This window comes from Macaca nemestrina, chromosome X, assembly GCF_043159975.1.
Source record: "Macaca nemestrina isolate mMacNem1 chromosome X, mMacNem.hap1, whole genome shotgun sequence".
NCBI classification, from domain to species: Eukaryota; Metazoa; Chordata; class Mammalia; order Primates; family Cercopithecidae; genus Macaca; species Macaca nemestrina.
This window is the reverse complement of record NC_092145.1, coordinates 10,741,181-10,766,564: the sequence shown is the minus strand read 5'-3', so window position 1 is coordinate 10,766,564 and position 25,384 is coordinate 10,741,181. Positions and strand designations below refer to the sequence as shown.

The following is a 25,384-nucleotide window of genomic DNA, read 5'->3' as shown; positions in this document are numbered from 1 at the left end:
TAAATTGGTTGTGTCTGGAGGTCAGCAGCGTATTTTGCTAGGCCTCTCTTGATTTTATGGTGTATGAAGTAAAGATATGTGACCTTGATGAACACTGAAACAAAATTCCAGGGTCTGTTTCTCTTGTGTTTTGTTTTTTAAATTTATTTTCCATTATCAAGTTTTGTTATTTCCTATAGAGGATGAGACAAGTGTCAACCTGTGGGAGGAACCTAGGGCCACGCCTTCTCTATATTTGGTCCTCTCTCTGATTGTCTTTTAAAATATCTTTAGCTTTTTATTTTGAAACAATTATAAGTTCATTAGAAGTTTCAAAGATATATACATGGAGTCCTTATGTACCTTTCAACCAGTCTCTCCCAATAGTACACTCTTCAGTACACTACCACATTACACTATCAAAACTAGAACACTGACATTGATACAATCCAGAGCTTTTTAAGATTCAACACTTGTCTTTTGGCTATTCTAGGCACATTACATTTCCATATGAATGTTGTAATTATCTTGTCAATTTCTATTAAAAAGCTATTTTAGAATTTTGGTTAGAATTAAGTTGAAACTGTAGATGAATTTGGAAATAACTGCCATCTTACAATATTAATCATCTAACCAAAAATCAAAGAATATATTTTAATTTTTCTATGCCATTAATTTATCTTTGCAATTTTTTTGTAGTTTTCAGCGTACAAGTCATTTACATCTTTGTTCAGATTTGTCCCTGAGCCTTACTATTTTTAGTGATATTTTAAATTGCAATTGTTCTTAGTTTCAACTTTCAGTTGTTGAAATTAACTTCCAGTCCACCCTAGGACTACCACTGGCTGAAACACTGTCTCTTCTAATATATAACTTTTAATATATAAACATACAATTGATGTATATGTTGATCTCTCACTCTGCAATGTTGCTAACCTCAATTATTGTAGAAGCATTTTTTTAGATTGGCTTTTCTACATATACTCTCAGGTAGTCTTTGACAAAAGATCCTTTTACTTCTCCCTTCCAATCTGAATGCTTTTTTTTTTTTTTTGGCACTGGACACGACCTCCAGTACAAAGCTTAACTACGCCCACACTGGTGCACATGTTGGTCTTAGATTGTAGTATCCTGAATGTAAACACTGAGAACAACTTCCAGCACTTCAATATCCACTCCTTCCCCCACCCACATACTGGCAGAATTCATGTTGAGAGACTATATTTACTATGAACATACACCCCTCATTTGAAACAAGACTAGGATACATGGTAAAGAATGTTTATTCACTAAAGTTCTGACAGACTGAAGGCCATTGTTTCAGATTCTACATGGACATTGCGCAAAAGAACATGGGTTGAAATTTGCCTGGCAGTAGCCTAAAAGTAAATGGTCTTCAAGGTGTATATGAAGGAACTATAGGAGGGAAATGGGATAATTTATTATTATTATTAATTAATAATAATTAAATGTAACTAGTAATTAATAACTAAATGTAGCCACACTAGCTTGGAGGGATTTGAGGTGAGACATGTAAAATACTAGGGCATGGTGGGTGCTGGAAGACAAAAGAATGAATCACTTACTAGGAATGGCTGTGGGGAAGGGCTTGAAGGAACCATCCTCTCGCTTCCATGTGAACCATGAACATTAAACATGGAGAAATGAGGAGCGGCGGCAGATCCGTTTGGGATGCATCGTCTTCAGGGGATGCCGAAACAACAACAGCATTTGGTTTCCTCTACACCCCTTTCCCCTCCCCCGCAAGCCCAGGGAGTGGGCAGCAGTGGTGCTTTGTGATGCCAAAGCCACCCTAGGACTGCCATTGGCTGGGACGCTGCCTGTATGATCAAACAAAGCTCAAGGGTGTGGCTTTGCCTTGTCACCAGGAGGGTATATATAGGGAGGGCAAGAGCTCTGGGACATTCCCCTGGGAAGCTTCAACATAGCTGTGGAAGTCTGGACTCTACAAGAGCCTACTATAGACATTCTACAACCAACCACAATCATGGAACAGCCAACTTCAAGCACCAATGGGGAGAAGAGAAAGAGCCCCTGTGAATCCAACAACAAAAAAAATGATGAGGTAAGATTGTTAGGTTTTGAAGGGAAGGTGAGGGTGAAAGAAAGACACACTGAGAGGGGGTGGCTCAAACAGCAACACAGGAATACTGCAGACACCTGTGGAAGTGGGGGACCCGCTTAATGCCAGAGCCCACCGTTGCTTACAGGCTGGGGTGCTTGTAGGTATAGGTGGGAGGGGCCTGGGCAGTATGGCTTCCTGCCTGGCAGGATATTGATAAGATGGTTTTATGATCAGGCTGTTTGGTCCTTTTTCCAGTGGGATGTCATTGTGGTGTGTCTTGGAACTTTGCCCAGCAAGATATGATAGGAAAATTTCTTTAGTTGGGCCTTTGTCCGCCTTGTGTTACAATGATTAGGCAAGATTTTTCTCCCAGCCCGAACCCCCATGGAATGTTTCACTTTGACCAAGGTCTGCAAAATAGCAGGGGGCTTACTAAATGGTGGTTTGGACTCACATTCTTGCCTTCTACTTTAGTATAAAAGGAAGAGGGTCGTTGTTGAGTATCTGGCTGCCTCCTGCTGAATAGGGGAGCTGTAATCAGGGTTTGGGTTTTGAAGCAGTGGGTGTTGGACTTCAGAGTGGTATTCCTGGAGGCACTGGTACTGGACTTGGCAGAGGAGAAGGATGGTATCCATGTGTTGCAGGGTGGCTGTGTGGACGAGGGAGTTTGGCCTTCGGGAGATAAAGCAGGATATGAAGGTGAGTATACATGGGCCAATTGTAGTATCAGGAGGAGGAAGATTAAGGGCCCTAAGAAAGGGGCCACCTGCTATCCCAGTGCTGAGTGCAGCAGAGATGTTTAGTTCTGCTAACACTAGAATGAGATGTAGAGCCTGCTTAGTGTGTGTGGAGGAAGATGAGACAGAAGCTACTAAAGGAACCTGGATGGTCTGCTTGTTAGGCAAAATGTTAAGGTCTAGACTGAAACACCAGGGTGCATGTTCCTGACCAATTGGCCAGTAGGCAGAGATAAGAGTTTGTGCCATAAAGGAAGAAGACACTGGGGGTGGACAGACAAAAGTTGTAGGTTATGGTGGCAAGCCATGAGAAGGTGGTGGTTGAATTCTGCACAAACCCTTTGTTTTAACTTTTATATTTTTCCAAGTTGAATAGCTGCCAGCAAGGGTAGCCCCTCTGAGGGCCTGATAGGAAATGGTGGTGGGGGAGGAGGTGAAGGCTGTGTGGTTTTGGAGAGAGAGGGAGAAATGGGTTTTTGTAACTATTAGCCACTGTGGTCCTGACGGGGCAGAAGGATACAGGTTGCAGTTGAGGGAATTGTTTGTGGATTTTTTCCAGGGAGCACCTTTGAGTTGGATACATGGAGAGCGGCGCCGTCAGAGAGGGGAGGGGTTGGTAGGAGGTGTGGGAGGGGTTGGTAGGAGGTGTTTTATGAAATCTGACTGGTAACATCTTCAGTTAAGAGGCTATGAGGCGTAGGAGGGTGACAGCCCTGTGTGTGACAGTGTGGGTGGATTTGATGGATTGGGGGGAAAAGGTGTTTAGCCGAGCAAGATTATAAACAGGTTGGGGAATGAATTGGTCAATTGGGTGAGATGAAGGTTTATTTTGGACCAGGTTTATGTGGCCAGGTTGACAGGAAGCGCTGTGAACTAATGGATTTGTGTGGACAAACAAGTTTAACAGTTGGAAGTAAAAGGGGAGTGTGACTGATTTAACGGGCAATGTGTGAGGCTGATGAAGGGGGCTCAATTGTTAGACATTCAGGGTGGGCACTTAGAATATCCCACAGACAAAGAGGACAAAGGAGAAAAAGGAGATTTGAGTAGGAGTGAAATTTTGGAAGGTGCCCTGCAGTCTTACCTCCTGCATTAGTGTGAGAAACTGGCAGGACTATTCAGGGACATGGGGAAGGGAAACCAGGAAAGATCTGAAATAAAGTAGGAGGTAAAATATTGGAAATTGGCGACGGAGAGTGTTATGGACTAGGGCATTTGTACTGGCAACTTCTGGAATTCTTGTTAAGTACAGTGAGGTTGGTCCTGTAAGGGAAGGAGAATAATTTGGGGGTGAGCAAATTTCTACATGTGGATCTGGTGCTCTTTTTAGTTTGGAATGGTGCATTCAGTGTGGAAAGGATGTTAGCTTTGCCCCAGTCAGAGTAGTTAGGATAACCTGGTGAGGACCCATCCACATAGGTTGGAGAGGGGAGGAGGAGGAGTCTGTGATTCAGACCCAGTCCCCTGGTTGTAGGGACAGGGAGGAGTGTTTTCAGGATGGACGTTTAGGCTGGGTCAGTAAGCATTTGCATACTGTCTCATTAGGTGTTGGGTGAGGTGTAACGCCGGCCAAGTATTCCATATAGAAGGGGGAGAGAATACAGGGAGATCCTGGAGGATAAAGGGGCATTTGTACATGAGCTTAAATGGGCGTACACTGAGGGGCTTTTGGGAAATGACTCATAAACGCATGAGGAACAGTGGGAGAAGTGAAGTCCAGGCCATTTTAACCTTTAGGGAGAGTTTGGTTAGTTGTTTTTTATACAATTTTTCCTGAAGATTGGGAGTGGTAAGGAATATGCAAAGCCTATTTAATGTTTAGAGCCTTTATCAGCTGTTGGTTAAACTGTGAAACAAATTGGCCCATTGTCTGATTGGATGCAAAACGGGAGTTTAAACCGGTGGATAATATGAGTGGAGAGAATAGAAGCGATGGTGTGTGCCTTTTTGGTGGTGGTAGGAAAAGCTTTTATCCATCCAGAAAAATGTATCTACTATTGTCAGAATGTAGAGGAATCATTTTATGGGGGGCATGTGAGTGATGTTGATTTGCTAGTCCTGCCCTGGTAAGTGTCCTCAGGCCTTGTGGTTGGAAAGGAGGTGGTTTGATAGCTTCCTGAGGGGAAGTTTGAGTGCAAAGGGAGCATGCCTTAGTAATATGTTTGAGATGGACAGCTATGGTGGAAGAATGTATATAAGTTTTTAAAAGCTGGAGTAGGGGCAGTAACCAGCATGGAAATGGTTGTGCACATATAAAAGTACAGAAGGTTTTTTCAACTTGGGCAAGACACTTTATCATTGAGCTAGAACCATTTTTTCCTGAATGACACCAGCCCTGGCAATTGGGATTTGTTCCTCCTGGGTATATACGGGGTGTATGCTGGGAAAAATGAGCAATAACGATGGGGTTTTAAGGGCTGCCTGCCAGGCTGCTGAATTCTCGGTTATGGCATCCGTAGCCTTCCGGTGTCCCTTGCAATGGATAATGGTGGCCATCAGAGGTAGTTTATCCACCCCCAGCAGCTTATGTATAAGTTTGCCATTTCTTATGGGGGTTCCTTTGTAGTTAGGAAACCCTGTTCCTGCCAGATTAAGGCATGAGAGTGTAGGACATGGTATGCATATTTGGAATTGGTGTAAATGTTGACCCTCTTTGCCTTTGCTAGGGTGAGGGCCCTGGCTAGGGCAACTAGCTTTGCCTGTTGAGAGGTAGCATGGGGTGGGAGAGCACTGGATTCTAGGAGTTTATTTTCAGCAATGATGGCATAGCCAGCTGCTGGACATGGGTCCCTAAAAGAGCTTCCATTAATTAACCAGGTATGTGTTCCCTGCAAAAGGGCACCTGAAATGTGTTCGAAGTGGGAGGAGAGGGAGTCTAAGAGGTCCAGACAGGAGAGAGAGAGCTTAGAGTCAGAAGTGCTTACAGGAAGGAGGGTGGCTGAGTTGAGAGTTTTATATCTCTGGAAGGTGATCAGAGGGTTACCTATGAATAAGGCATGTACCTGCTGAAAGTGGGATGGTGGGAGGGATAGAAGAAATTGATGGTTTATGAGGTCCTGTGGGTAATGGGAAGATGCAATAGTAATGTGTTGGTAGAGAGGGAGTTTCCGTGCCTCTAAGGCCAGCGATGTGGCCACACCCAAGATTTTTAGTCTGAGTGACCAGCCTTGGATGACAGAGTCCAGTTGTTTTGAGAGATGTGCAATGGCTCGTGCGGCGTCGCCGTATGTTTGGCAAAGTAGTCCAAGAGCAAGGCCTTGGTCGGAATATACATACAAAGTACAGGGCTTGAGATTGGGCAGTCCCAGTGCCAGTGCAATTAAAAGGGCATTTTTTAGTGTAGTTTAGTTTTGTTTTGTTTTTGTGGGAATTTATGGGATAAGCTGGGTTTGGGGGTTTTAGGATAAGCCCATGAGAGGCTATGTAGAGCGCCTTGGCCAGCAAGTCAAAGTTGGGAATTCACAGCCAGAAGTATCCCACAAGGCCCAAGAAGGAGGGGAGGTCCTTTTTTTTGTGTGGGGAAGGGGCATGTCCCAAATTAGCTCCTTTCGTTGGGTTGGGATGGTTCGAGAATTAGGGGTTAGGACAAACCCATGTTTGTGCTACCTGAGATTTTGTGGGTTAGGCCCAATATCCTCGATTATGGAGGAAGTTTAAAACCTGAGTGGTGTGTTGAATGGACAGGTTAAGGAAGGGGCTACAGAGAAGGAGGTCATTGACGTATCGGAGGAGGGCACTAGGAAAAACAGGAAGTTCAGCTAGGTCCTTGATGAGGGCCTGTCTGAATAGGTGGGGGCTATCCCGGAACCCCTGTGGGAGTATAATCCATGTTAGTTGGGTGGACATGTGAGTACTAGGATTTGACTAAGTTAAAACAAAGAGACTTTGGTAAGCTGGGTTTAAGGGAATAGTGAAATAGGCATCTTTTAGCTCCAACACAGAGGAGTGTGTGGTAGATGTAGGAATATGGGAGAGTAGAGTATATGGGTTGCAGACCACCAGATGGATTGGTACCACTGCCTGGTTAACAACTTGGAGATCCTGGACAAAGGAGTAAGTCTTGTCTGTCTTTTGGAAAGCCAGAAAAGGGGTGTTGTGGTGAGAGTTGACAGGCTTGAGAATTTGAGCTTGCAAAATTTACAGATAATAGGTTTTAGGCCCCTAAGCAAGGCTGGATTAAGGATATGTTAAGACTGATGAAGGAAAATGGAGGGGTTTTGAAGAGTTATTTTAACTGGGATGTGATGTGTGGCTATTGTGGGTTTAGAAACATTCCAAACTTCAGAATTAACAGAAGGTAACAGGGTAGATAATGAGGATGAGTGGGAGAAGAGGGAAGCATTTGGGTGTCAGAGTAAAATAAAAGTTGTAGAATTGTAGGAGCCACATTGCATGGAGACCTGGGATTGACTTAATATGTCCCACCCCAAGATACATGTAGGGGATTGAGGAATAACCAGGAAACAGTGGGTGAAGAGGGGTGTTGAATAGGTCGTATAATAAAGGACCAGTCTGGGGGCTGGGCGCGGTGGCTCACACCTGTAAACCCAGCACTTTGGGAGGCTGAGGTGGGCAGATCATGACGTCAGGAGATTGAGACCATTCTGGCTAACATGTTGAAACCCCATCTCTACTAAAAATACAAAAAAAAAAAAAAAAAAAAATTAGCCAGGCATGGTGGCGGGCGCCTGTAGTCCCAGCTACTTGGGAGGCTGAGGCAGGAGAATGGTGTGAACCTGGGAGGCAGAGCTAGCAGTGAGCAGAGATCGCGCCACTGCACTCCAGCCTGGGCGACAGAGCGAAACTCTGTCTCAAAATAAATAAATTAATCAATTAATTAATTAAAGGACCAGTCTGTTTGTGCCTAGAGGCGATTCCATTGATTCTCACAACAGAGATCGAAGAACTGAAAAAGGGTCCAGAATATTCTGGTAAAACTGAGTAACTAGTTGTCCTATTGAGTATCCAATAGGAAAGACATGGGCTTACCAGAGACTGATAGCATTACCCTGGGTTCTGTGGTGGTGATGGCGGTGGGGGCGGTGGACTCCAGGCCCCATCAGACTTCAGGTACAGGTGGTGAAGCAGGATGAAGAGTTTTACTGAGCACAGTCTGACTTCCAGTGTTGCTTGATACCACAGATGGGACAAGGTTTCCAGAGTGTCCTGGGATTGGGTAGACTTTTTCCCAGTGTCCATGTTGGACGCACTTACAACAGGCTCCTGGAGTTGACCGTTGCCAAGTTGAAGAATTCTGTATGCCTTGGGAACCCTGTTGAGTGGCAGCTATCAGCATGTGGTATTTAGCCTGGTCCTTTTTTAGGTTTGGGGTTTTTAGTTCTTCCTCTCTATTCTTAAAGACCTTAAAGGCCACTTTGATTAAGTCTCTTTGGGAGGTTTGAGGGCCATCCTCCAGTTTTTAAAGTTTCTTTCAAATGTCTGGGGCTGACCGGGAGATAAAGTGTAAATGGAGGTCGATTTTGCCCTTATTGGTATTAGGGCTTAAGGTGGTCTATTTAGTTGTGACCTTTGAAAGGCGGGAGATGAAAGGAGCAGGGGCAGCTTTATTTATGCCAGCTAGAAGGCATGATATCGTATGGCCCGGTTTCTGTCTGTCTATGGAAGTCGCCTGAAAATTCCAAGTGGGGTCAGTTCTGGGGACAGCTACGGTTCCTATTGGGTTATGAGAAGCATCTTGTTGGTGGAGGGTGTTCTCATGGGCCTGGGTGCCAATAAAGATGTGTTCCCTGTCCTCCAAGGTGAGGGTAGAGGAGAGGATGACATATATGTCATGGCAGGTAAGGCCATAAGACTTAGAGAAGTAGAGAAATTCCTTGTGGAAGGAGGTAGGATCCATTGAATAGGTGTCAAGTCTCTTTTCACTATGGGAGAAGTCAGCTAGAGAGAAGGGAACTTGAATTCAGATTATGCCTTCAGCCCTCGCGACCTCCTGCAAGGGAAGGATTTTGGAAGACCTTTGGACACGTGCCTGGTTTTCGGCAAAAGAGGGCTGGGCGTGAGACCTGGTTTGAGGTGGAGAAGGAAGGGAAATGGAGGGCGACAATAAGGGGGTGGAGGAGCCGGATCCGAAGGAGAAAGTGGAGGGATTGGTGGTGGGCAGGAGGCAGAGGAAAGGGTGTGTTGGCCAGGTTGAAATTCAGAGGAGGAAGCCTTGTCTGTAGGAGGAGGCATTTTGGGGGGTTTCTCCTTGAGGAGGAATATTTGAAAAGGTGAATAAGATTGGCAGAGAGAGAGAGTGAGGCATGAAAGAAGATAAGCAAAGCACTTCAGATCATTTACCATTGTGTTGGAGAAAGTTTTTTAGATTATGTTGAATTTGGAAGTTGAATGTTCTGTTTTATGGAAGAGGGGAGTGTATACTCTGGATAGGAGTGAATACCCCTGAGGAAAGTGAGTACCCTGGAAGGCAGTGAATACCCCAGCGGGGAGTGAGCACTCCAGAGAGAAGTGAATACCCCAGAGGAAAGTGAGTACTTGATTCCTCCTGGGAGAAGGGACCTGGAGAGTCGGGGCAGCCCCGTACTATTTATGCTCCCCAGAGGCCGGAGCGGCCAGAGTGGCAAGCGTTCTGAGGCTGTCCCCTGAAAAGGGAGGCTGTAGTCACCTGGTGACTGGGGAGAACTCTCACCCAGCACTTGATTTTTTTTGGAGAACAGGCAGAAATAGAGAGGAATCCAGAAAGGAGGAAGAGGGACACTCACCCACTAATTGAAGCTCAGTGTTGGATGTGATGTCCAGCAATGGGGGTGATCCTTGTTGCAGCTGCCCAGAAAGGGGAAGGAAGGGGGAAAAAAAAGCTGGAGAGTTTGATCAATATCTGGAGGTTAGCCCAAGGCTCGAGACGACTAGAGAATAAGGGGAACCGGACTAGGAACAGGGAGATCACTCAGGATCTGGAAGCAGGCCCCAGTCTTGTTTGTGCTGCTTGCTGCTTTCCCGGTTGCAAAAGAAAACTTACCCATTAGAACCCAATCACCATTCCAGGTTTTGACACCAAAATGTTAGGTTTTGAAGAGAAGGTGGGGATGAAAGAAAGACACACAGAGAGGCACACAGAGAGGGGGCAGCCCAAACAACAGGACAGGAATATTGCAGACAACTGTGGAAGTGGGGGACCAGCTTCATGCCAGATCCCACCACTGCTTACCGCCTGGGGTCCTTACAGGTATGGGTGGGAGGGATCTGGGCAGTATGGCTTGCTGCCCGGCAGGATATTGATAAGATGTTCTTATGATCAGGTGGTGTGGCCCTTTTTCCGGTGGAATATCATTGTGGTGTTCCTTAGAACTTTGCCAAGCAAGATATGATAGGGATGTTTCTTTAGTTGAGCCTTTGTCCTCCTTGTGGTCAGGTGGTTAAGCAGGATGTTTCTCCCGGCCTGAACCCCCATGGAATGTTTCACTTTGACCAAGGTCTGCAAAATATCAGGGAGCTTACAAAATGGTGCAGTTTGGACTAACAGGTGACCCTACCCATGCTCCTTTTCTTCTTCCCCATAGATCCCTACCCTATGATTCCACCTTGTTCTTCTCTGGCACAAACCCCTTCTTCAACCTGCATTCCTTCTCATAAAGCCCCCCTTGCTATCCAGTCTCTATCCTATTCACCCAAAATAATGTCTTTCTGGCCTCTCCCTGTTTTCTTAACAGATGCAGGAGACACCAAACAGGGACTTAGCCCCTGAACCGAGTTTGAAAAAGATGAAAACATCAGAATACCCAACAGTATTAGTGTTTTGCTACAGGAAGGTTAAGAAAATAAATTCAAATCAACTGGAGAATGACCAGTCCCGAGAGAACTCCATCAATCCAGTCCAAGAGGAGGAGGACGAAGGCCTAGACTCAGCTGAAGGATCTTCACAGGAGGATGAAGACCTAGATTCATCTGAAGAATTTTCAAAGCAGGATGAGGAACTAGAATTACTTGAAGGATCTTCACAGGAGGATGAAGACCTAGACTTACCTGAAGGATCTTCAAAGCAGGATGAGGAACTAGACTTACTTGAAGGATCTTCAGAGGAGGATGAAGACCTAGACTTACCCGAAGGATCTTCACAGGAGGATGAAGACCTAGGTTTATCTGAAGGATCTGCACAAGAGGACGAAGACCTAGACTTATCTGAAAGATCTTCACATGAGGATGAAGACCTAGACTCAGCTGAAGGATATTCACAGGAGGATGAAGACCTAGACTTACCTGAAGGATTTTCACAAGAGTATGAAGACCTAGGCTTATATGAAGGATATTCACAGGAGGATGAAGACCTAGACCCATCTGAAGGATCTTCACAGGAGGATAAAGACCTAGACTCAGCTGAAGGATATTCAATGGAGGACGAAGACCCAGGCTTATCTGAAGGATCTTCACAGGAGGGTGAGGAGAACTAGTCAAACATGGAGAAACCACATTGGACAAATCCTCACCACCAATGGCGATGATTACAATAAAATCAAGTTTGAGAAGCTGATGACTGTGTATCTGTCTGTTTTCTGATGGTGGGGAGGAAGGGAAGGGAAGAAGTAGGCATTTGAGAAGGGAGGGATATGAGGTCCTGTAGGGTTGGTGGACAGACCCACAGGTTGACAGTTAGTTAGCCAGACATTGTACATAAGTCCTGGGGGATAACTGATTCCTAAAGAAAATTTTCTGCTTAAAATTTTATGTAACAGAAAGCGGAGATGTGTATATGTTCATGCAACTGTACCCGGCAGCACATTGTTCTGCTGAATGTACATATCAAAGGTATTCACATCCCCTTTCCATTTTATATTTTCCAAGGTTAGAAATATATGCTTTATAAAGAGTAAATGTTCTTTAAAATACAAAGCACAATACAAAAGAAGATAGGAGATGTAGAAGTAAATAAACAGCAGGAAAGCATTGCTTATAATGAAGTGATTGAAAAGCCAATTTTAAAACAAAATTTTCAATGCATCTTAAATATTTATGTTACTGTTTCAATGACCTCAACAGTCTTTAATCAAGATAAGTATGCTTTAGAAATGTGTTGATACCTGCCAATTGTGAATATTCAAAATTGCCATGACTTGGGAAAAAGGAAAGTAAAACACTAAGTTTGAGAAGCTTTTTTCCATGGAACGAGAACTGCAAGGTGGTGAGAAGGGGTTAGGTGTGATGTGGTGAGATCATTTTTAGGAGAGTGTGTCTATTATCAGCTTTATAACACTTCCATTTTGCATTATAATTTCCTGAAATTCATCATTCAATACTGAACTCAGCGCTGTCTCTTACAGGAGAAAGGAAAACCAGTCCAAACTCAGCTGACTCCCACCTGGGAAAGGGACATTTAAACCACCTCTAGCCAGAAGGAAATTTCCCATCCCAGTAATCAGCGGGGCTGTGGAGGGGTGCACATGACCTACCGAGATACCAGCTGGGGCAGCCAAGGGAGTGCTGGCATCACCCCTCTCTAGCCCCAGACCGCACAGCTAGCAGCTCCATAAAAGAATCCTTCCTTCCGCTTGAGGAGAGGAGATGGAATAGTGAGGATCATTTTTTTTTTTGTTTTCTTGCATCTTGAATACCAGCTCAACCACAGCAGGACAGGGCACTGGTCAGGGTTGTGAAGCCCCTGCTCCAGGCACTAGCTCCCAAACAACATTTCTAGACACACCCTGGGCCAGAAAGAAACCTGCTGCCTTGAAAGAAATGACCAAGCCCTGGCAGCATTCATCACCGGCCAACTGAATAGCCCTTGGTTCTTGAATAAACAGCAGCGATACCCAGGTACTGCATCAAGGACCTTGGGTGAACCTCTGAGACATACTGGTTTCAGGTACCAGCATGGTAAGAGGGCAACAGAGTAACAAGTGGGCTACTGGGGTCCTGAGTTCCAGGACTTGACCGTTTGACAGCAATTCTGGACCTGCCTGTGACCAGACAGGTACCCACTGCCCTGAAGGGTGAGTCCCAGGCCTGGCAGCATTCTCAAGAACCACCAGCTGACTCAAGAACCCTGGGGACTTATGGGAGCATCAGTGGTAGTGTTGCAGTACTCTCCATGGCCTGTAGTAGGGGTGGCTACACGGTGAGGCTGCCCTGCCTTTGAAAAAGAGAGGAAAGTGTGGGAAGAACTGCTGCTTGTGGTTTGAGTGCCAGCTCCGCTGCAATACAATAGTACACCAGGTCTTTAATTCTAATCTCTGACTCCTGGATGACACCTCTGAACCCACCTGAGGGAACTCACTGCCCTGAAAGGAAGGACACAGGCATGGCTAGCTTTGCCACCTGCTGAATATAGAGCCTCGGGCTTTGAGAAAATATAGACAGTAGCCAGGGAGTGGTTATAGCAGGGCTTTGGCAAGACGTAGCTCTGTGCTGGCTTCAGGTCTGACCCAGCACAGTCATAGTGTTGGTGGATACAAGAGTGTCTGTGTCACTCTACCCCCAGCTTTAGGTGGCTCAGAACATGGAGAGAGAGAGACACACACTTTGTGTGGGAGAAAGTAGGGGAAGAGAACAGAAGTCTCTGCCTCATAACTCAGAGACTTCTCCTGGATCTTTTCTGAAACCGTCAAGGTGGTACCTCCAGAACTATGCAGGAACTGCAGCATTACTAGGCATGGGGGACCCCTAAAGCAGATACAGTTTAAAACAAAACCCCCCAAGTATTTGCAAATAGCTGGAAAATATTCTCAAAAAGGACGGTCACAAACAAGCCCAGACAGTGAAGACTACAATAAATACCTAACTCTTCAATGACCAGACACTGAAGAATATCTACTAGTATCAACAACATCTAGGAAAACATAACCTCACCAAATGAAGTAAATAAGCCACAGGAACCAATTCTGGAGAAACAGATATGTGACCTTTCAGACAGAAAATTCAGAATAACTGGGTCATGCCTGTAATTCCAGCACTTTGGGAGGCCAAGACAGCTGGATCACCTGAGGTCAGGAGTTCAAGACCAGCCTGACCAACATGGTGAAACCCCATCTCCACTAAAAATAGAAAATTAACTAGGCGTGGTGGTGCATGCCTATAATCCCAGCTACTGGGGAGGCTGAGGCCAGAGAATTGCTTGAACCCAGGAGGCTCAGACTGCAGGGAGCCGAGATCACGCTATTGCAGTCCAGCATGGGCAACAAAAGTGAAACTATGACTCAAAAAAAAAAAAAAAAAAAAAAAAAGGTGGGTTGATAAAACTCAAAGAAATTCAATGTAACACAGAGAAGAATTCAGAATTCTATCAGATAAGTTAGCAACAAGTTTCAAATAATTAAAATGAATCAAGCAGAAATTCTGGAGCTGAAAAATGCAAGTGATAGACTACAGAATCTCTCAAACTCTGTTAATAGCAGAATCAATCAAGCAGAAGATAGAAAAAATAAGCTTGAAGACAGGCTATTTGAAAATATACAGTCAAAAAAGACTAAAGAAAAACCGAGTAGAAAGCAATGAAGCAATGAAAAACCGAGTAGAAAGCAATGAAGGAATCTAGAAAATGGCTTCAAAAGGACAAATCTAAGAGTTATTGGCCTTAATGAAGAGGTATAGAAACACATGAGTAGAAAGTTTCTTCAAAGAGATCATAATAGAGAACTTCCCAAACCTAGAGAAAGATACAAATATCCAAGTACAATAATGTTATAGAACAACAAGCAGACTTAACTCAAAGAAGACTACTTCAAGTCATTCAATAATAAAACTCCCAAAAACCAAGGATAAAGAAGGGCTCCTAAAGCTGCAAGATAAGAGAAAAAAATAACATTCAATGGAGCTCCAATATGTCTGGCAGCAGACTTTTCAGTGGAAACCTTACAGGCCAGGAGACAGTGGCATGACATATTTAAAGTGCTGAAAGAAAAAAAGCTCTTTTACCTTAGAATAATATATCTGAAAAAAAAAAAAAAAAAATCCTTCAAACATGAAGGAGGAAAAAAAATGGTCCCAGAGTAAGGAAAGCTGAGGGATTTCATCAACACCAGCCCTGTCCTACAAGAAATGTTACGAGGAGTATTTCAATCAGAAAGAAAAGGATGGTACTGAACAATAAGTAATCAACTGAAAGTACAAAACTCAGCGGTCATTGTAAGAACACAGAAAAACAAAATATATTATAACAAAGTAATTGTAGTGTGTAAACTACTCTTATTCTAATAGAAAGCCTAAAGGACAAACCAATCAAAAATAAAAAGCACAACTTTTCAAGACATAGTCAACATAATAAGATACAAAGAGAAATAACAAAAAATTAAAAAGCGGTGGGATGAACTTAAGGTGCAGCTTTATTAGTTTTATTTTTCTTTGCTGTTTGTTTACGCAAATAGTCTTAAGTAAATATCAGATTAAAAATAATGGTTTATAACATATTATTTGCAAGCCTCATGGTAACCTCAAACCAAAGAACATGCAATGTATACACAAAAAATAAAAGGCAAGGAACTAAATCATATACCCACAGAAAAATCATCCTCACTAAAAATAGACAGGAAGGAAAGAAAGAAAGAAGACCACAAAACCATCTGAACATAAAAATCAAAATGACAGGAGTAAGTTCTTACTTATCAGTGGTAACATTGAATGTAAATGGGCTAAACTCTTCAATTAAAAGACACAGACTGGCTGAGTATATGAAAAAACAAGACACATTGACCTTTGCCTGTCAGAAACACACTTCACCTCTAAAGACACACATCTACTGAAAATAAAGGGATGGAAAAAGATACTCCATGCCAATGGAACCAAAAAGAAGCAGGATTAGCTACATTCATAGCAAACAAAATAGATTTCAAGACAAAAAATGTAAGAGAAAAAAAGTCACTATGTAATAATGAAGGGATCAGTTCAGCAAGAGGATATAACAACTTTACATATATGTGCACCCAACCCTGGAGCACCAAGGTATATAAACGAAATATTATTAGAACTAATGAGAGAGATAGGTCCCAACACCATAATGGCTGGAGGCTTCAACACCCTACTTTCAGCATTGGACAGTTCTTCCAGACATAAAATCAACAAAGAAACATCACACTTAGTGTACGTTATAGACCAAATGGATCTAACAGACATTTACAAAACACTTCTTCCAAGGACTGGAGAATGCACCTTATTTTACCTAGCACATGGATCATTCTCAAGGATAGAATATATGTTAGGTCATAAAACAAGTCTTAAAACATTCAAATAAATTGAAATTACATCAAGCTTCTTCTCTGACCATCAAGAAATAAAACTGGAAAATAACAAGGGGAACTTTGAAAATTATGCAAATACATAGAATTAAAAAATATATATGCTCCTGAATGACCTGCAGGTCAATGAAGAAATTAAAAAGTAAATTGAAAAATGTCTCAAAATAAATGATAATGGAAACACAACACACCAAAACCTATTGGATACAGCAAAAGCAGTATTAAGAGGGAAGTTTATAGCTATAAGTGCCTACATTAAAAAAGAGAAACACCTTCAAATAATCTTATGATGCATCTTAAAAAACTAGAAATATAAGCTCAAACTGAACCCAAAATTAGTAGAAGAAAAGAAATAATAAAAGACCAGAGCAGAAATAAATGAAAGTAAAATAAAGAAAATCAAAAGACTATCAATGAAACAAAAAGTTGGTTTTTTGAAAAGGTATACAAAATTGATAAACCTGTAGCCAGACTAAGTAAGAAAAAGGAGAGAAGATCGAGATAAATAAAATCCGAAATTAAAAGGACTAACACTGGAAAAATTCAAAAGATTATTAGTGGTGACTATGGGAAACTTTATGTCAATAAATTGGAAAATCTCCCTGAAATGCATAAGTACTTACCCATACAACCTACCAAGTTTACATGAAGATATCGAAAACCTGAGTAAACCAATAACATGTAACAAGATAAAAGCCGTAATAAGCAGTCTCCTAGTAATGGAAAGCCTAGGACTTGATGGTTTCAATGTTGAATCCTACCAAACATTTAAAGAAGAACTAATATCAATCCTACTCAAACTATTCCAATAAATGGAGGAGAAGGAACTACTTTCAAAGTCACTCTAAAAGGCCTGTTTTGCCCTGATACCAAAATCGGACAAAGACACATTAGAAAAAAAAAAAAAAAAAAAAAAAAACCTACAGGGCAATATGTCTGATGGATATTGATGCAGAAATCCTTAACAAAATACCAGCAAATCAAATTAAACAATACATTAGAAAGGTCATTCATTATGACCAAGTGAGATTTATTGCTGGGATGCAAAAAGGTTTTGACAGGTACAAATCAGTCAATGTGATTCATCATACCAACAGAATTAAGGCTAAAATCATATGATCATTTCACTTGATGCTGAAAAGACATTTGATAAAATTCAAAATACCTTCATGGTAAGACTCCTGAAAAAAACTGGGTATAGAATGAACATACGTCAACATAATAAAATCCATATATGTCAGACCCACATCTAGTATCATACTGAATGGAAAAATGTGAAAACCTCTTCTCTATGATCTGGAACATGACTAAGATGCCCACTTTTACCACTCTTATAAAGTGCTGGAAGTTCTAGCTAGAGTAATCGAACAAGAGAAAGAAATAAACAGCATTCAAATTGGAATGGAAGAAGTCAAATGATCAGTGTTTGCAGATGATATAATCTTATATTTGGAAAAACCTAAAGACTCCACCAAAAAAACTCTCAGAACTCATAAACAAATGGTTTAAAGCTGCAGGATACAGAATCAACATACAAAAATCTGTAGCATTTCTAGATGCCAACAGGGAACAACCTGAAAAATAAATTTTAAAAAATCATTCCACTTACAATAGCCACACATAAAATGTAACACCTAGGAATTAACTTCACCAAAGAACTGAAAAATCTGTATAATGAAAAGTAAAAAACACTGATGAAAGAAATTGAAGATGACATCAGAAAATAGAAATATATTCCATTCTAATGAATTGGAAGAATCAACAATTTTAACATGTCCATACTACCCAAAGCAATCTACAGATTCAATTCAATCTCTTTCAAAGTACCAATGAGATTCTTCATAGATATAGAAAAACCAATCCTAAAATTTATATGGAATCACAATAGATCCAGAATAGCTAATGCTATCCTGAGCAAAAAGAACAAAACTGGAGGAACTACATTACCTGACTTCAAACTATTCTACAGAGCTATAGTAACCAAAACAACATGATACCAGCATAAAAACAGACTTACAGATCAATGGAACAGAATAGAGAACAATCTGCATGCCTACAGAGAACTAATTATCAACAAAAGTACCAAGAACATAACTGGGTAATAGTGTTTTCAATACGTGGCGCTGGGAAAACTGAATTTCCATATACAGAAGAATGAAACTAGACCCCTATCTCTTGCCATATAAGAAAAACAAATCTAAATAGATGAAAGATTTAAATCTGAGATCACAAACTGTGATATTGCTACAAAAAAAAAAAAAACATTGTGGAAAATTTTCAGTACATTGGTCTGCAAAAAATTTCTTGAGCAATATCTTACAAGCACAGGCAACCAAGCAAACAGTGAGAAATGAGATTACATCAAGTTAAAAAGCTTCTGTGAACTCTTAATAAAGTGAAGTGACAACCCACAGGATGGGAGAAAATATTTGCAAACAAGCCACATGACAAGGGATTATTAACCGGAATACATAACAAGCTCAAGCAACTCTATGAGAAAAAAACAATCTAATAATCCGATCAAAACCAGGCAAAAGATTTGATTAGACATTTCTCAAAGGAAGACATAATAATGGCAAACAGGCATATGAAAAGTTATGCAACCTCATTGATCATCAGGGAAATGCAAATATAAGCACAATGAGATATCAACTCACCCCAGTTAAAATGGCTTTTATTCAAAAGACAGGCAATAACAAATGATGGCGAGGATGTTGAGAAACTACAACTCTTCTACACTGTTGGTGGGAATATAAATTAATACAACCATAGTCTGAAGGTTCCTCAAAAACCTAAATAGAGCCACCATGTGATCCAACACATCTACTATTGGGTATATACCAAAAAGAAAGGAATTCATTATATTGAAAACATATGTGTACTCTCATGTTTGTTGCAGCACTGTTCACAATAGCTAAGAGTTGGAAGTAACCTAAATGTCTGCCAATAGATACATGAAAAAAAAAAAAAGTGGTACATATACACAATGGAGTACTATTCAGCCATAAAAAGAATGAGATCCTGTCATTTGTAACCACATGGATGGGACTGGAGATCATTAGGCTTAGTGAAACAAGCCAGGCACAGAAAGACAAGCATCACATGTTGGCACTTATTTGAGGGATCTGAAAAACAAAACAATTGAACTAATGGACATAGAGAGTAGTAGGATGGTGACCAGAAGATGGAATCTGTATTTAGGGGTTGGGGGAAAGGTGGGGAAAGTTATGAGTATAAAAAATAGAAAGAGTGAGTAAGACATACTGTTTGATAATGCGACAGAGTGACTGTAGCCAATAGTAACTTAATTGTACATTTCAAAATAACCAAAAGAATATTATTCATCTGTTCGTAACATGAAGGATAAAATTCTTGAAGGGATGAATACCCCATTCTTCATGTCGGGATTATTCTTTATTGCATGCATGTATCAAAACACCTAATGTACCCCATAAATATATGCACCTACTATGTACTCACAAAAATTAAACAAAAAAATTAAAAGACAAAACGTTAAAATGTAGAGCACTGTAGAAAATTTCTGTCTACTCATACTGTTTGATTTTAAGGAATCAGTTTTATTTTCTGTCAGGCTGGACATTACTTCAGAATATCTTTTCAATATGCCAGATATGAAATATACTCATGGGATGGCATTTTCTTCAAAAACTGAAGAATGAGGACCATGGTCTTTACATCTATATGACTAGTCCAGTGCTTGAGATAGATTCTATTATCTCTTTAGAGTTGCTGAGAGACTTGATGGTCTCTGTTTGGTAGCTTACTTCTGTCTAAAGAATCCTATTTCTGGGCTAATTCTCCATATTAAGTCGCCCGCATTGTTCTTAGGTGCTAGTATTTTCCCAGTGGTAATAGAATCAGAGGGAAGAACCACAGTAGTTCAAGGTAGTATAGGCCCACCACACATAGTTTTACACTGTGGAGATGTGAATCTGTCTGGCTGGAATCATATTACCTAAAGTTTATAGGAATCGTAGTATCTTTAAAAGTGAGAAGTATAGAATCACAGCATATTTTTAAAAATGACATTGAGCGTTCCAGTTTACTCATTCTACAGCTGAGGGATCTGAAGCCTACAGAAGGTATGCAATTTACCCAGAGTCCCAGAAAGAATATGAGATTTAGGGCAGATTGAACTAGGTTTGAACACTGTTTCACAAATATTGAGTTACTGAGCTTCCCTGGGCCTCAATTTCCTCTCCAGTAAATCAGACCTCCATGATGATATCTACCTCCTGGGACTGTTGTGAGTATTGCACCTTGGCTAAACATCTTCCCTCTGCTTTTCCAGATTCACTCACCACCCTTCTTCACCTGCTCTGTCCTGGGAGGCTATTTAGAAAGGATTCTCTCAATGGGCTCCTGGACTCTGATGTCCACTGGGTTTGGCTAATGGGGAGCTCCAAGGACAGTCAGAGGTGGAAGGAAGGAAGGGGAGTGAGGGCCGTGGACTTATTCTCCTGGCTCCATCCCTGTGAGTCACCTCGGGCGGGATAAATCTCGTTAGAGGTCACTGTTCTTCTCAAGGTAGCTATTTCCTCATGACTATTGATCATTTCTGGTTCTAGTAACCACTTCCTCCCTGCTCTCATTCCTCTAGGTCTATAGTGATGGCAGCTGCAACAAGCACTCTCTCTGATGGTCTCCCTTCATCTACCTGTTTGTAAATGGTTCCTTTGCAGATAAATATTTGTCAAATTATTTAATTTTGCATGTACCATCTGTTTCCTGTTTGACTTTGATACCATATGCTTACAGCAGAGACTGGCATATAGTAGGTTTATTGTGTATGGAATCTATTGCTAGCAGTAATAGTAGTAGCAGTGTAGAGGTAGTAGTAGTTGCAGTGGAGGTAATGGTGCTGGTATTTTTCAAAGCTACTCATTCAGTCACACGCAAAGCCAGCGGTAAGTTGTAGCCCTCTTCCATACTCAGCTCTTTCTCATTAATTGCTCTTCACCTGTCTGCGCTCCAGAGGAAAATATATGGTTGGCCTCTAACTCCTTACTCTTTGTGGCCACAGAGTAGTGCAAATCCCAAGCAGATCCTATCCTATATCTGGTACTCTGTGTGGTGTTTAAACCTGCCTTAGACAGGTAAAAAGTATTAAAAAAATTATTTAAAAAGTTGTGGAGGGTTATTATTGTAACTAAACTACTGTCAGTTTATAATGTCAGTTGTACAAAGTCCCAAACAGGAAGTAAAAGGGTGCCCAGGACTCCCCTGCTTCTTGTCCTGGTCCATGTCTGACTTACAGTGTGACATGGGAGAGTCCCTTTGAGTATGTTTCACAACCTGATATGATGAAGAAGAATACTCTTGAAAACTGAACACATCAGAAATAAAAACGTTCAATACAATGAACTCATTGTACACTGATGACCTTTAATTTTTTATTATTCATTTTGTGGAAAATATAACATCATCACTAATGATTTCAATAGGAGTTATTTTATAAAGTCAGTTGCAATCTTTCAATAGAAATATGCACTAAATGTTTTCCTAACATTTGGCTTAATTTTCCTTGGATAGTGATATACCCATAAAAACATTTTTGGTAAACAAATTCAGAAAACAATTTTAAAAGGTAATAAGGTAATTGAAAGCTGTCATTTTCAGCAATTGTAATCAGTTTCTGACCTGCTCTATTTGATGCAGCATATGCCTTTTGGTTTTGTTTGTTTTGTTTTCCATAACATGACATGACAGGGTGTTATTCTCACTGTTAATTGCAGGCAAGGGTACAAAAAATTATTAGAAGTTAGCTTGTGAGCACTTAATAAATGGAATTGTTGAACTCTAGACAACATCTGGGGTTCACTAAAAAAATTTGTATACCTTGATACCAATCTTCTTTTGGTTTGTTTGTGTTTAGATGACAGTCATGGGAATGCAATACATTGGTTGTATCTGGATGTCAGCAGGGTATTTTGCTAGGCCTTTCATGATTTTATGGTGTATGAAATAAAGATATGTGACCTTGATGAATGCTGGATCAAAATTCCAGGGTCTACTTCTCTTTTGTTTCATTAAATTTTTTTTCCCTTATTGAGTTCTGTGACTTCCTATGCAGAATGAGACAAGTGTTAACCTGTGGGAGGAACCTAGGATCATGCCTTCTCTATCTTTGGCTCTCTCTCTTACTGTCTTTTAAAACATTTTTAGCTTTTTATTTTGAAACAATTATAAGTTCACAAGAAGTTTCCAAGATATGTACACGGAGGCCTTATGTACCCTTCAACCAGTCTCTCCCAATAGTATACTCTTCAGTACACCTCCACATTACACTATCAAAAGTAGAACATTGACAATGATAAAATTCAGAGCTTTTTAAGATTCAACAATTGTCTTTTGGCTATTCTAGGCACTTTACATTTCCATATGAATGTTGTAATTATCTTGTAAATTTCTATAAAAAAGCCTTTTTAGAATTTTTATTAGAATTGAGTTGAATCTACAGATGAATTTGGAAATAACTGCCATCTTACGATATTGAATCATCGAACCAAAAATCAAAGTATACATTTTAATTTTTTCTTATGTCATTAATTTATCTTTGCAATGTTTTGTAGTTTTCAGTGTACAAGTCATTTACATCTTTGTTCAGATTTGTTCCTAAGGCTTTCTATTTTTAGTGATATTTTAAGTTGCACTGTTCTTAGTTTCAGCTTTCAGTTGTTGAAATTAACTTCCAGTCCACCCTAGGACTACCATTGGCTGAAACACCGTCTCTTCTAATATATAAACTTCTAATATATAACTTCATATATATAAACATACAATTGATTTATATGTTGATCTCTTACTCTGCAATCTTGCTAACCTCAATTACAGTAGAAGCATTTTTTTAGATTGACACTTCTACATGCACTCTCATGTAGTCTTTGACAAAAGATCCTTTTACTTCTCCCTTCCAATCGGAATGTAATTCTTTTTTTTTTTTTTTTTTTTTTTTTTGGCACTGGACACAATCTCCAGTACAAAGCTTAACTATGCCCACAGTCTTGCACATGTTCGTCTTAGACTGTAGTATCCTGCGTGTAAACACTCAGAACATGAATGTATTCCAGCTTCCATGTGAACCATGAACATTAAACATGGAGAAATGAGGAGCGGCGGCAGATCTGTTTGGGATGCATCATCTTCAGGGGATGCCGAAACAACAACAGCATTTGGTTTCCTCTACACCACTTTCCCCTCCCCCGCAAGCCCAGGGAGTGGGCAGCAGTGGTGCTTTGTGATGCCAAAGCCACCCTAGGACTGCCATTGGCTGGGACACTGCCTGTATGATCAAACAAAGCTCAAGGGCGTGGCTTTGCCTTGTCACCAGGAGGGTATATATAGGGAGGGTAAGAGCTCTGGGACATACCACTGGGAAGCTTCAATGTTGCTGTGGAAGTCTGCACTCTACAAGAGCCTGCTATAGACATTCTACAACCAACCACAATCATGGAACAGCCAACTTCAAGCACCAATGGGGAAAAGAGGAAGAGCCCCTGTGAATCCAACAACAACAAAAATGATGAGGTAAGATTGTTAGGTTTTGAAGCGAAGGCATGGGTGAAAGAAAGGCACACAGAGAAGGGGCGGCTCAAACAGTAACACAAGAATATGGCAGACACCTGTGGAAGTGGATGAGCTTATTACCAGAGTCCACTGCCACTTACAGGCCGGGTTACTTACAGGTATGGGTGGGAGGGAGCTGGGCAGTATGGCTTGCTGCCCGGCAGGATATTAATAAGATGTCTTATGATCAGGTGGTTTGGCCCTTTTTCCGGTGGAATATCATTGTGCTGTTCCTTAGAATTCTGTTAAGCAAGATATGATAGGGATGTTTCTTTAGTTGAGTCTTTATGAACCCTGTGGTCAGGTGGTTAGGCAGGATGTTTCTCATGGCCTGAACCCCCATGTAATGTTTCACTTTGACCAAGGTCTGCAAAATAGCAAACAGCTTACACAATTGTGCAGTTTGGACTAACAGGCGACCCTACCCATGCTCTTCTTCTTCCTCATAGATCCCTACCCTATGATTCCACCTTGTTCTTCTCTGGCACAAACCCCTTCTTCAACCTGCATTCCTTCTCATAAAGACCCCTTGCTATCCAGTCTCTATCCTACTCACCCAAAATAATGTCTTTCTGGCCTCTCCCTGTTTTCTTAACAGATGCAGGAGACACCAAACAGGGACTTAGCCCCCAAACAGAGTTTGAAAAAGACAAAAACATCAGAATATCCAACATTATTAATGTTTCCCTACAAGAAGTTTAAGAAAATAAGTTCAAGTCAAGTGGAGAATTACCAATCCCCAGGGAACACCATCTATCCAATTCAAGAGGAGGAGGAGGAAGACCTAGATTCATTTGAAGGATCTTCACAGGAGGGTGGGGAGGACTAGTCTCACATGGAGAAACCCAATTGGTCAAATCCTCACCACCGATGGCAATGATTACAATAAAATCAAGTTGGAGGAGCTGATGATTGTGTATATCTCTGCCTGTTTTCTGAAGGTGGTGAAGAAAGGAAGGGAAGATGTAGGCATTTCAGAAGGGAGGGATATGAGATCCTGTAGGGTTGGTGGACAGATCCACATGTTGACAGTTAGCCCCACATTGTAAATAAGGACCGGGGGAGAACTGATTCCTGGAAACAAATTTTCTTCTTAAAATTTTATCTCACAAGATAGAAAGAAAAGGACTTGGTGTTTCTTGGAGCGTGTGAATAGGTAGAAGGGCATATAAAAAGATATGTATTGTGTGTAGGTGACAGTGAAGGTGTCAGGTGAAGAGGAGACTCTTTCCAGAATGAAGACATCAAAATCACCACCTCCAGGCCACATACCTCATAGTGGTGTGGGTTGTAACTCACCCAAGGCTGTGAGCCACTGAAGCCCCTCAAAAGGACCAAAAACCTCCACCCTACATAAAGTAAGACAGCATGTCACACACATAAAAATAATGGTGTTTGGAGGCCATGGTCCCAATACTAGGGCATTTCCTAGTTAAGAAACACCAGATGGAGCAGAAGCCTACCAAGTGTGGGACACTGGGAGTGGCCATTGTCTACTGCAGGCAATAAACGAAAACATAGTCTACAGAGAAATTGAATACAATTATACAAGTAAAAGTTGGTATTTTCTTTATCACTTTCATACACTAGCATTTCTTTTTTCTTTTTCTTTTTTATTTATCTTTTTATTACATTTTAAGTTCTGGGGTACATGTGCAGAACCTACAATTTTGTTACATAGGTATACATGTGCCATGGTGGTTTGCTGCACCCATCAACCCGTCATCTACATTAGGTATTTCTCCTAATGCTATCCCTGCCCTAGCCCCTCACCCGCTGACAGGCCCTGTCATGTGATGTTCATCTCCCGGTGA

The 25,384-nt window shown here is 41.3% G+C and overlaps 2 protein-coding genes across 2 annotated transcripts; both read left to right on the top strand.

Moving 5' to 3' along the window:
* The first annotated feature begins 1,878 nt into the window (after positions 1-1,878).
* On the top strand, positions 1,879-11,290 carry LOC105485079 (sperm protein associated with the nucleus on the X chromosome N2-like). Its single transcript, XM_071088717.1, has 2 exons — positions 1,879-2,065; positions 10,473-11,290. Exons 1-2 carry the CDS (start codon positions 1,988-1,990, stop codon positions 11,208-11,210), a joined length of 816 nt encoding a protein of 271 aa, XP_070944818.1. The 5' UTR covers positions 1,879-1,987; the 3' UTR covers positions 11,211-11,290.
* A 12,062-nt stretch (positions 11,291-23,352) lies between these two features.
* Positions 23,353-24,479, top strand: LOC105485078 (sperm protein associated with the nucleus on the X chromosome N1). The gene is made up of 2 exons (XM_011747281.2): positions 23,353-23,531; positions 24,169-24,479. Exons 1-2 carry the CDS (start codon positions 23,454-23,456, stop codon positions 24,397-24,399), a joined length of 309 nt encoding a protein of 102 aa, XP_011745583.1. The 5' UTR covers positions 23,353-23,453; the 3' UTR covers positions 24,400-24,479.
* The last annotated feature ends 905 nt before the right edge of the window (positions 24,480-25,384 follow it).

What these genes read in the sequence shown, in the direction of transcription:
- LOC105485078 (XM_011747281.2), top strand. Translation starts at nt 23,454, where the DNA reads ATGGAACAGCCAACTTCAAGCACCAATGGGGAAAAGAGGAAGAGCCCC. An exon ending in ACAACAACAAAAATGATGAG is followed by an intron (nt 23,532 to 24,168) that starts GTAAGATTGTTA and finishes TTTTCTTAACAG; the next exon opens with ATGCAGGAGACACCAAACAG.
- LOC105485079 (XM_071088717.1), top strand. Translation starts at nt 1,988, where the DNA reads ATGGAACAGCCAACTTCAAGCACCAATGGGGAGAAGAGAAAGAGCCCC. An exon ending in ACAACAAAAAAAATGATGAG is followed by an intron (nt 2,066 to 10,472) that starts GTAAGATTGTTA and finishes TTTTCTTAACAG; the next exon opens with ATGCAGGAGACACCAAACAG.